The sequence below is a fragment of the Batrachochytrium dendrobatidis genome, assembly GCF_000203795.2.
Source record: "Batrachochytrium dendrobatidis JAM81 unplaced genomic scaffold BATDEscaffold_3, whole genome shotgun sequence".
Classification (NCBI taxonomy): domain Eukaryota; kingdom Fungi; phylum Chytridiomycota; class Chytridiomycetes; order Rhizophydiales; genus Batrachochytrium; species Batrachochytrium dendrobatidis.
The window spans coordinates 581,325-593,701 of NW_006281101.1; the positions used below are offsets into that span (position 1 = coordinate 581,325).

The following is a 12,377-nucleotide window of genomic DNA, read 5'->3' on the forward strand; positions in this document are numbered from 1 at the left end:
GCACACAGTCATAAACGCCTATTATACTATTTACCAGCGTATATACAGTCTAGTCTTTTCAACGAGCAATACCTTTAATTAATTATTTCATTTCAAAATCATTCAAAATGGCTACTGTTATGTCGATGCTCTGTGACGATATTTCTGATTCTGCACCAGTTTATGACGATCACGGCAACACATTTGATGCATTGCCAGCTGTGCACTCGACTCCAACTTCCGCCTTCAAGTGGATACATGACAATCCAGCAATCGACACGAAACGCTCCGATTCGTTTTTTTGTAATATGAATATTCTCGACAAGGCCAGTCAGCATTCTCCTACTGACACCAATAATCAAAGTGACGATTCAAACATGGATGACAATCTGTCTACTTCTCATCATGCCTTAAATACCCTTCAGGTAAACATCCAGTCTTTAAATCTTATTTTAAACAAATGCATGGTTTCTAGCACTCGTCAAAGCTATTTTTCATGCCAACTAGTTTGATTGATTGCTGTGTTGAGTAGCGACATCATTACCATCCTACATACGCACACAAGCCTACTGTGGGTTGATTTAATTTGACTGACACTATTGTTACACCATATGCTGCTTGAATACTGTTAACAATAGATGCAGCAGTTTCATTGCCACAAGTCTTCCAGTAGCACTCAGCCTCGACTTACGCGCACAAATTCGTTGTCATGGGTGTATGATGATATAGATTTAGATCTACACTGTTCTACCTTGGCGAGTGCAAGTGCACTGTGTGCTGCAGAAACAGGATCCAACCCTCAGTTTACTCCGACGCATTCAACCTCCGCCCACGCCAAAGCATCACATGAGCTTTCCATACTAGCCTCAGTAGAGTCGACATGTTTTTGTGAACAGACAAGAGCATTGGACAAGAGGGTTAGCCACATTAGAATCCCCGCCTCGAAACCAAGCAACGCGACGTGTACAGGCAATGAAGGAGGGAAACACAAAACAGAACTCGAGCAAGGAATGGACGTGATGAGAGTTGAAAAAAGTACCGATAGTAGCCCCGTATTTGCCCTGTCCATAGTACCATTGGCTGCTAATATAACTCCACCTAGAGACAATATGCCTTTTTCATCATGCACATCTGCACTCACACAGTCACTACAACAGGCTCATAGTAGGGTTAGCCACATGCCACATTTCATTTCGCAAGATAGTATTCACCGCCCATCGAGTTTGCTTGATTCGTGTTTGTCCACTTCACCTCGACCATTTATTTGTTCACCCAAAATTACTGAATCTACTATTACTACCACCGTATCAAACTCTACTCTTTCGTGCCCATCCATAACCCATTCATCATCGACTGATTCCCAAATGACTTTTATATACGACCCATCCCATCCTACTGCTCAATCCATGGAAAATTCTTGCAGCACCGCTTTCAGTTGCAGTCAATCCGATCTCGATTGTGCACACAAGTCTTTGTCAACCGACAGCCACACTCTGGTAAAGTGTCGGCAGCCCCAACCACAAAGGCAAAAGTTGCCTCATTTACGGCCCCTCGATTGCTCTTTTTACGAACCTAACTATAACACCCATAATCAACCACAAATGACTTCGTTATCGTTATTGTCGCTGGCTGCGCTGGGTGATTTGCGTTCAATGACCCCCTCTTTACTGTCTTCAACTCCCAGTTCTGCTCTAGCTACGCCCAAATCGACCTCAAATGACGGCCACAACTTGCCCATGGCTTACTCTCCACGATCTAAACCTGCTGAATTGACAGTTTCCACTCGGTTCATTCCCGATAGACGACTGTCTTGTGCAGTCAATACACTGAGCAATTATCCTTCGCCCAACTCTGGTTTTTATAGTTCTGAGCATACGCCGCAAGGTATGGTTTAATGATGTGCACTTTGTTTTGATGGTACGCAGTGTCCTGCTTTCAAGAGTAGGATTTGCCTGAAGCAGGCAATCTCTTGTGGAGATTTCTTTATGGCGATGTGGTTTAGTATTGCCATACTTGACCCCTGTTGGTTTAGATTATACTGAATCATCACACAGGCTTTGAATCGGTTCAACACAGCGTTTTTGTTTAATTCGAGGCTTTTAGTTGAACATTCAGTAGCCAAGCTTGATGGCAAGCCTGTAAAATTAGACTCGGCCAATCCATCTTTTCACTGCACACATTCGATATAGATTTATATCACCAACTTTAATTTTGCTGTGCATGACCATTCTCCCCATCTACCACGCTGCTCTACTATTGAACAATACCTTATTCTTATCAATTATGCTTTTTACTCTTGACTAATACTCTTGTGCATTTGTTTTTAGTCTCCACTCTTCCTACTCCTTCGCTCACGCCTGCTTCCGCTTGTCTGCCATCTTCAATTTCCACGCTGCATGATCTTTGCCATGCATATGCATATCATGAACAAGAGTCGGCCGCAATGGATGAAGAGACTCATTCGACTACTCGTGATGATAATTATAGGAACAAGTACAGCAACCACTATTATCAATACTTTTCTACTGACAAAGAGCATATTTCATGCAAAACACCTACCGATGAATCCTATTCTGCCATCCAAAGCAATACTCCTCCTGCATCCGCCACATTCCCACCTTCCAAGTGTGGATGGGAGCATACTTCTAATCCTGATCACTATAAAAGTTTTGATCGTCAAAACTCTGAGCCTGCATCTCCATATTCGCATTCTTCTAGCGCGTCACAACGAGAGGAAAGCACATACTTGCCATCCGTTGTTCTTTCTGCCTATTCAAGCACTCTTTCATCCTCTACAGATCACAGCTTTGATGATGTTGTTCCTACTGTTGAGGCAGAGTCCAAACTCGATGCGTGCCCTGATGCAGACACTGCTATAAAGAGTGATGATGATGTGAGTGCCGCTGTCGCTCCCGTTCTATTGAGTAATGGCAAGTTTGGATGTCCAAAGTGTGGTAAGTTTTATTTAGTGCTAGATTTAATCTGTTTTGATTTGAATAGTAAATCTAATTTCATTTGGTGTGTTTAGACAAATCGTATCACCGACAATGCGACTATAGATCCCATTACCGTGTCCACCAGTCTACTAGACCATTTGAATGTAGTATTTGTACCCAATCGTTCCTGCGTCGTCATGATCTTAACCGACATGCTCGTATTCATCTTGGCTTAAAGCCATTCAAGTGTTCTCGCTGTGGTAAAGGTGTGTATTGTGTTTTTTGTTGCATCGAGCTGATTTATTTTCAACAAAATCACTCATTCAACTTTTATGACTAGGTTTTGTTCGCAAGGATGCTCTTCGTCGTCATCTTAACATGGACCCACTTGTACAACGATTCCGTTGTGCTTTGCGAGAAACCACTCCACAGTTATAACGCAAACTCATCATTTTGGTAAAGCTCTAGAAATGTATCATTATGATTGGCAGATTATAAATGAACCTTTATAATTGATACTGCGCTTTTTGGACTCTTGCACCTTTTGTACCATGGCTATTTTTATGGACGGACTGCCTTGGATCTGTTCTAGTCTTTATATTATAGCATTTTTCGCTATATGCTATACTATTCTCATCCTCAATCTCTGGTTATACGCCTATACATTGTTATTCCCACATTTTATTGGAAAATTGAGGTGTTTATTATTATCTCGCCATTTTGTCTGACTGTAGTATTTACAGCCATATTCACGTAAAATGAAACACTTTTGTATTTATCTTGCATTCAGCTTCTTTGCTTTGAAATATAAAATGGTTAAATAGGTTTCTACCATAAATCGACTGCTTTGATAAAAGTGTTCAGTTTTTCAATGAACACAGCGTCCATCTGTCATCTCTACAAACTCGTTTTGTATCTTAATCTCACACTATGTTGTACTCTAGCTCGAGAAAACAAAGATTGCACATTTCAAGAATGCAACCATGGTTTCCATGACAATTATCCAATGTTTGAAAATAAAGTTGGAGATTAAACAAGCGTGAATACTGCTTTGAACATGTGTTCAGTTGTTTCTACAGAAGCCAGTGAGTTGTAGTTTAAAAACAATGCTCAGTAAATTTGGTGAGAATAATCATTTCATGAAATTGGGTGTTTATTATACACTGACACCCTTATTGGTGCTTCATTTTACGTGAATACGACTGCAATTGTTGTCGAAACAGCAAACCTTTACCATTAGATCGATCTGCACCGGATTAGATGATGATATGGCATAGGTTTAGAGTTTTTCTTTTGTCTTCCAATAAACTTCATTCAATCACTCGACATAGACATTGTAGTCAGATTGGTTTCATCAACCAGCAGCATTCAGCATCACCAGTCTATTGGAATATGATCAGATACTGCAACTATGTCAGCATCAATACAGCAACGAGCCCGATTGAATCATTACGGTTGCAGGCTGCCGCACTGCTGAATTCAAAGATTACCATACCTGATACTGAATCTAAAAAAGATTATCATGTTCACACCTTGTACCAACTTCCAACAAATATTCAATCTCGGCCCAATACCATCCAGCTTCAGCAAATCCTGTCACTCATTCGATCCATCAATCAGTCTGATCTATTGGTATTTGATCGACAACATCTTCTTGAATATGTTTTATCCTCGTTGGTTACAAACAACATCTCACTATCAGCAGTGGTGCAGGAGGCATATCATCTTCCATCACCATCATCAGTCACTTCCATAGCCAAAGCGAATCAGGCTATTGAATTTATAAAACAGAAAGGATTGCTGCCTGATGCTGCCGTATATACCTATTTATTTATTTGCTTGTGTGATCATTCTGTTGAGACCAAATCGGATATAATCATGTTTATCGAAACAATTTCAAGCTCCTGGATGAGCTGGACTTATGTTTCCATACTATCTCAATTGCTCAAATGGAAGGATTTTGATTATTTTGATGCATTGGTAAAAGAATATCAGATGGAATACCAGCAAATGGGAGCCACGGCTTGGAATTTGGATCAAGATCAAGTGGATATCTTTTCTCTCGAGTTGAATGTTTTGCAGATCGAAGCTGCTACTGTACAGCAAAAATTCAACGAATGTGGAGTGTTGATTGAGCATTTGACTCGACATATTCGTCTATTATCGCCAAAGGGATTGAACGTGTTGGCCAAATTATGTGCCCTGACAGGCGATATACCTGCTCTTTGGCGCATTTTTAACTATAGCGAGTCCAGCGTCAATGCACAGGTGTATATAGAGATTATTCAAGGTATCAACAAGAATAGACTGTTTTATTTTGTCCAGAAAGCTTTCTCTCGTCTGGATATTGTATGGCATGAATCGCTTGGTTCAAAGTCGCTAATGTATAATATTGTGCTCAAGGCTTGCCTAAAACTTGAACGTTTTAAACATGCCATCAAGTATTTTGATTGCATGCAGAAAGACGGTGTTATTCCTGATACAGCCACCTTGAACATTATCATCCCCATCATAAACAAGTCTTCTGAAAAGACTCGCCATTACCTAGTTGACAAGATCGAAGAGCGCCTACACGCAGCAAATGACGATCAAACAGCCGAGTTTTTAGCCACAAAGGTATTGTATGCATCCACTCAAGGTAATCTGATGAGCGCGCGACGAGAATTTAAGCGAATTGCTTTACCAAGTATCGAGACATTTGAAGTGATGGCTGTTGCATGTTTAAAATTTGAAGCTACTTTACAAGAAGCAGAAAATGCGATCAATGGATTGTATATGCAGATGCAGACAGCAGGGGTTGTGCCAACGGACGCTTTTTTTTCTACAGCAATAGATACGTTTTGTACTCCTGTAAATGAATCCTGCGTTGAGAAATGGATTGAACGAGCCAAGCAAGTGAATATTCCAGTAGGATTAATGTCGCTAAAGCTAATAAAATACTATGGGCAAACCAAGTCTGATTATCGGCGGATGCGGGATGTTTACTATGAATTATGCTGGCTACGATCCTGTGGGCCGACCATTGAGCACGATGCAGAAATGATTCATGGACTAACGCAGATGATGGCAGACATTCAATATAAAGCAAGATTTGCGACAACGGAGAGCAAGGATCAGCAATCTAGAGATGAATGGACACTAGATGAGATATATGATTTTGTATTGAAAATATGGAATTCATATTCAATTAGCGAGCGACTTGACTCGACTAGTCTTTGTCGAGCATTTTTTGTATGGTGCTGTAGCTGCAAGGACTATACATTGTTGTTTTCTGAATGGAGACTTTTACGATCGTATGAGCCCAAGTCGTCTACAGATTCAAACACGTACAAGTCTACTGTAACAGCGAATCATTCACCTGTTCCAGGGCAGCTCTATGTTCAACTTTTTGATGAGTTGCTAAAAAACGATAGAATACAGGATGCAGTACAAGTGATTGTTGAGGATATGGTACTGGATAGAGGAACACTGACCGTGAGGCAAGCAAAGCAGATACTGAGACTACTATCAATAGGAAATCAAGGTCAAGCGATGGAAAAAGTATGGAAGATGATGGTGAGAGAGTATCCACAAGTGGCAGCGCAAGTTTATGTGGAAATTCCACGATCGCTTAAACAAATTGAAGGAATATATTAAAGCATAATTTATCACCAGCCATATTTGCATAAAATGGAACACTAAATAAAAGTTTTTGTAATGAACATTCAGTCATATTTGATCGAGTCAATGTACTGGACAACATTGTGTTTTTTCGAATCGTCGTGTAGAAACAGTTTGAGTGGTGTTTAGCATTTAAACATGTCCTTTTACGTATGAATCTCTACTTTCTATAATACATTGTCGTCAAATCATTTATGGATGGCTTGACAACTCTGTAGTCATCAATACCTGGACAACAAGACGTTGTGAACGCACCTGTGGACTTTTACCAAGTGCAAATATCTCGACCAGCAATGTCAATGATCTTGATAACAATATTAAATACAAACACCAACACTTGTGAGTGGCAGACAGATTGACAAGAAATGTGTACAAGCTTTTATTGACAATATCTAAACAAATTCAATGTCTAGATTGCAATGGATGAATCTGGTACCAAACTTGACAATCGTACAATGTATGGCTATTCAAACAAATTCAGAATTCAAGTTGTAAAGCATCAGTTTAAACTTATAGTTTGTATTATATGATGATCGGTGTGTTGAAAGTCAATTTGTAGTAAAAAACTGAACAAGTTGGCCAATATTTTACTCGAAAATAAAATATAAACTTTACGTGAATTTGAGTAAAATTGGGTCCAGCTCAACACGTGTTTAAAGTGTAATTATTGACGAGCATATTTGTGAATGACGAGTTGGCGAACATTCAATCAGCATGTCCAAGTCAAGTTCCAAAAACAGCGGACAGACAGCAATTACTCCACAACACTCGCCTTCTTATCATACCGCCTACAACAGTCCTGGAATTCCATCAGCTACCATGTCTTCTTCTATTAGCACTGCGCCTTTCTTTTCTGTTACGCTCGCTGGTCCTGCCACCTCCGCTTCTCCCAACGTTTCTTCAACATTACCAGGTGGTGGAGACTATTCCAGTCAACTGCGTTCTCCAACTGCTGCTTATCCCTCACACTCTGATTACACCGAACCTGCATTAAGGATTGAGGATTCCTACGAGGACTATGCTGACCAAGACAGTGTCGAGGGTCAGCATCCTCGCAGTGGTGGTTTCTTTGGGTTTGGCAACTCTGCTTACCCAGCCACAGCCCAGCCTCCTAGTCTTCATCCTACTTATGATATTGGATATGGTCACCACGATGATGACAATGAGAGTGACAGTCAAGCATCTGAGAAAGAGTCAAGCAATCCATTACTGGGTATACGCAATCCATTTGGCCAGTTTTTAAAGTCTAAACCATTTGCTCAAGTCGATCCATTATTTCAACCATTGATTGAATCCACCATCGAGGTATTGCCTTGAATTTAACTGTTATTCATCTGTTTGGTATCAGACATGCTTATTGCTTTTCTTGTAGGATCAGGACGAGTCTATTTATGTTGAGCCTGAACGACGACCTTATAGTGACATTTCTGTTACCTTCATTTACTTGACTGCTTTGCTGTTTATGTTTGTTTGGGGTATCGTATCGGCAACCTCGTCAGGATCGCTTCCTTCTTCATCTATCATCTCAAAAACTCTTTATTTTACTTTCTCCGAGTCTGCTGGTATGTATGCAGATTCCACTACAACAACCCTGCGTGCATGCTAACATTCAGTTGCTTTTGTAGTCACGGTATTGGTGCTCACTATTATATCTGTCTTGGTGGGAGCCGCATGGCTAGTTATGCTATCATATTTTGCAAGAGTAAGTCTCCACTATATCGTCATGATTTAGTCTATCTGACCAGCCTTTAACTCTACTTTTCTGCAATGGTGTTATTAGCCCATCATCTTTTTTACTGCAATCGCTATACCCGCTTCGATTTTTCTAGTCTCGATAATCACATTTTTTGTCTCGCTCTCCACTTCATACGCTCCAAAGACACCTGATGTACGATCTGAAATTCAAGTCATGATGGCTGTGGCATTCTCTGGCATCATTATCTCGATTTGGCTAGGAACGTATATTTGGCGCAGGCGGAATATGGTGGATACCATGACTCATGTTATTGAGGTATGTGACTTGTTCCATTGATCTTTTAGCTTTGATTTAGTTGATGTGGATATAGTAGACTCATTTTTAAACTCTGTATATATAGCTTTCGTGCGATATTTTGCATCTCAATCCATCATTGTTTGGACTTTCCGTAGCTCTTATGATTGCTCACTTCATCTTCAGTGTTATCTGGCTTGTGCTCTTTTCTCGGCTGTTTTTAGTTGGAAGTGTAAAGATTGACATTCCTGTGGGCAATGGCGCCGACCCAGTTTTTGTTTCTTCGAAAACCACTCCTCTTATCGCCGTATTTTTCGTCTTTGTCTACTTTTGGACATCGTCTATTTTTCAAAATTTGGAAAAAACAACTGTCGCATCTGTTGTTGGTGGATGGTATTTTGAAGAGTTGAGTATTTTGTAATGCTTGACTAGACACTTGTTGATTTTTATAGGTTTTGCTCTGTAGCTGACTTTATGGATTGAAGTTTACCTAAATCACCCACACATAGCAGTGATCAAACATGGAGAAATTTTCAACATGTCTCTACAAAATCCTTTGGCTCAGTTGCGCTTGCATCGCTTATTCTTGGTGCAGTACAGACCATCAAGTATATAATCTCCAAGATTCGCAGTGTAGGTTTTATTGGCATTGATTCAAGCATATATGCTAATCAGACAGTATAGCTTATTTAAACTTTTTAATATCAATACTAAATTCAATAGAGAGCATCTCAAGGCTCCACGTTCATGAGATTCTTATTGTCCACATTGACCGTTGTATCTCAAGTGATTGATGATATATCTGGTTATGCATTGGTGAACACAGGTCTTACGGGAGATCCATTCTTGGATTCGGCATATGCTTGCACGAGGCTTTTTCGACGTAATCTCATTTTAGGATTAATCACCCAAAGCGTAGCAAAAATCATTGGCGTACTTGGCCGAGTTTTGGTTGCATCAACTGTTGGTTTAGCCGTGTTTTGGGGAGCCGTGAATCGCACTTCAAATGGTGTGGGCACAGATGGAAACGAATGGGTTGTGGCAATTGTATCAACCATTGTGCCCTACTATGTCATGGGTGTCTTGACCAAAGTAGTGGAAAACACGTATGTATATTGTTTGATATTTGAAAAATGAGTTTAATATCAATACTAACGCAATGTGGCTGGTGTAGGATTGATGCCACGTTTATTTGCTATCTGATTGATTTGGATACTAATTCGTGCCATTGCGAAGGCGCACATCGCATCTTCTCGGAGTCACTAAGCTGAATGCTTATTTTAAGTGTTACCCGTTCATGTAAAGACATTCTAGAAGCGGATCTTATCTTCTGATGACTACATTGCTTGATAAGACACGACGACGATGATTTAACGCTGACATTCTATCAGGTTTTTGATCATTCGAACCAAAGCCAGTGTATTTGATATTTCCCGTAATCCCTGTATATAGTAGTTGAAAAGCGCCAATATTTTTCTTTCAAACTTTTTTGTCTCGACTTTTAATTACATGGTTTGGGGTTTATTTCAGTACAGGGATACTTTTTTCAAACTGTTTCTAGAAAGATTATAAAATGGTTTGGGACAGATGCAGGGAATTAATCATGAAAGTATCTTTTCAAAAGATTAAAGGAATGATACGTTTCCAGAAAGACTTGATCTGATTTGGATATGTTTTCTTGTACCATTTCCATTGCATGTTTGAGCTCACGCTCAAATCTACGCAAACAAACAAAACTACACACCAAGTAGTCAGATCTGCAAACCCAGCAATCACAACAAATCCAACATAAATCATGATTTCAAAAAAGTAATGTGGACATGCAACATAATTAAACCATCTGCCCTGTGGTAGAATGTAGTTTGAAGTGGATAGAGATGTAGAGGTATTAGTTGTGGTAGCCATAGTGAGCAATGATTTGTCAGTGGTATTTTTCAGGCCAACTGTATTAGATTCTCTAGATTTTGATAGGTTTCGAGAGTCCATCCTTTGCCTTAGTTTTGACAAGTACATGTGAATATAGTTTTGTTCACACCCAGCCCAGAAAAAGATGTACAGTCCAACGATGCAGAATATACCGCTTTTAAAAGTGATTGGCTGGCTGCAAGGAGAAATCAATGAAGACTCGAGTTCAAATATAGTGAATAGAATTGGCCTGATGGTGGTTTCAACCAATAAAGCCAGCGGCATAAACATGTAAAAGAAATATCCTGCAGCATAATGTAGAATATGCATTCTTGAAGTACGCTTGGAAGACTGCCATAAAAGGCATTCGATCATGCGTCGAAGGGTTTGGCATTCAATGAGGATCCATATTAACCAGACTCGACCACTCATGCTGCAGCCGATCCAACTCTGGCCAGAAATCATATAATCCACTCGAATAGTCGTATTGGTTTTCAACGCATACTGGGAAAAAGAGTGATTCAAGGACAGTAAGCCACAACCGATAAGAGTGTTCCAGAATAAACCAAAGAAATAAAAGTGGGTAAACCAAGATTTGGGAACAGAAAAGATCGAGTTTCCAAAGGTCTTGCCATACTGCAGGAGAGATAGACAAAGAGGGTTTTTCAGTAGAGAAATAAAAAATATAAATGCAGTGGGAAGCAAGAACAATAGACGAAGAGTCCACACCACAACAAGAACAGCAGTGTCTTGATTCATGATGGTTTGGTAAACTGTCGACGCGATTAATTTGTCGTATAAACTATCAGCTGGTCCCACGTGACGTATGTGAACTGTTTGAATTCTTGCTATTTTTTTCTTTTTGGCTTAAAAATATTGACTCGGCGTGTAGTTTGTCGCACTTGGTAGTCATCCTTAGAATCTACTATTACACGCTTGCAATCAATAGTCTGCTTTGAAATGCAATCCGTCTGTGATAAATCCGAGCAGCATGGGTTTTTGCTGGACCTTGCTCCTCGAATTGCTATGTTGCTTTCACATCCAACCTTGATTGCATCTCTACAGAAACATGAATTTGCTTTACTTTCTTCTGTCATGGATCCACTTTGCTCAAATATATCTGGTCAAGACCCATTGCACAATCGCATTTCACATGAACAATTGAACTTGCTTTTACAAATTTTATCTTATTTGCTTTTGCGTCCTTCAATGACACCAGATATATGCCATTTATTTCGTCCTATTGTCATTGACCTAGTTGCTCGCTGGCTACTTTTTCCTGCCACAGAATACGAGTCTGCTCTTGGAAAAAATATAGATTTTTCGATCGTTTCTTCTGCAAATACCACGACTGCAATGATGGCATCGGTATCCATTTCTCCTGCGACCTTGGTAGAAACATCATCGCTTAAACATACTCGAGACGGAGTTGAAATTAAATCCATTTCTTCAACATCCAAAGCATTTGATCCTTCTGTTGTATTTGTCGAATATCTGGCAGCTGCATTTTCCTGTCTACTTCCGATTGTACCTCAGGTCAAGGCACATGCAATTACCGCATTCAAAAATTCACCTTCGTTGTTTTCAGCTGTAGAATATCTATCTAAAAATCCATCCGTCGAATCTACTTCTCGTCTTACTGCAATCGTTAAAAGCATGTATCGACTTTTGGACTTTTCTAGAAACGTGTTTTCTGGTATCTGGGATCATGCGGCTCTCTATACTCTGCTCGACTATCCAGATGACACTGTTAGAATTTATACTGCCCATTCTCTTGCTGTTTTAGTTGGTATGTCAGATGCGCAACGTAGTGTTTTTTTAAAACAGCATCTGGACAAGGTAAACCCTAATTCACTTTTGCCTCTCATTCCACTTTCCGAGCAGCTCCAGATAGAATCAATGCATGA

General features: G+C 39.9%; 4 protein-coding genes across 4 annotated transcripts; 3 read left to right on the forward strand and 1 right to left on the reverse strand.

Moving 5' to 3' along the window:
* Positions 1-3,009: 3,009 nt before the first annotated feature.
* Positions 3,010-3,183, forward strand: BATDEDRAFT_7454 (uncharacterized protein; the record flags this gene model as incomplete). Its single annotated transcript, XM_006677046.1, has 1 exon — positions 3,010-3,183. A coding segment is annotated over one exon (174 nt), but the record flags the coding sequence as incomplete, so codon positions are not given.
* A 1,124-nt stretch (positions 3,184-4,307) lies between these two features.
* Positions 4,308-6,551, forward strand: BATDEDRAFT_86825 (uncharacterized protein; the record flags this gene model as incomplete). Its single annotated transcript, XM_006677460.1, has 1 exon — positions 4,308-6,551. The coding sequence occupies one exon, from the start codon at positions 4,308-4,310 to the stop codon at positions 6,549-6,551; it is 2,244 nt and encodes a 747-aa protein (XP_006677523.1).
* Positions 6,552-7,289: 738 nt separating this feature from the next.
* On the forward strand, positions 7,290-9,836 carry BATDEDRAFT_86826 (uncharacterized protein; the record flags this gene model as incomplete). Its single annotated transcript, XM_006677461.1, has 8 exons — positions 7,290-7,880; positions 7,948-8,137; positions 8,201-8,277; positions 8,356-8,586; positions 8,672-8,982; positions 9,051-9,198; positions 9,289-9,671; positions 9,740-9,836. 8 exons carry the CDS (start codon positions 7,290-7,292, stop codon positions 9,834-9,836), a joined length of 2,028 nt encoding a protein of 675 aa, XP_006677524.1.
* Positions 9,837-10,061: 225 nt separating this feature from the next.
* Positions 10,062-11,229, reverse strand: BATDEDRAFT_86827 (uncharacterized protein; the record flags this gene model as incomplete). The annotated part of the gene is made up of 1 exon (XM_006677570.1): positions 10,062-11,229. The coding sequence occupies one exon, from the start codon at positions 11,227-11,229 to the stop codon at positions 10,183-10,185; it is 1,047 nt and encodes a 348-aa protein (XP_006677633.1). The 3' UTR covers positions 10,062-10,182.
* Positions 11,230-12,377: the final 1,148 nt, after the last annotated feature.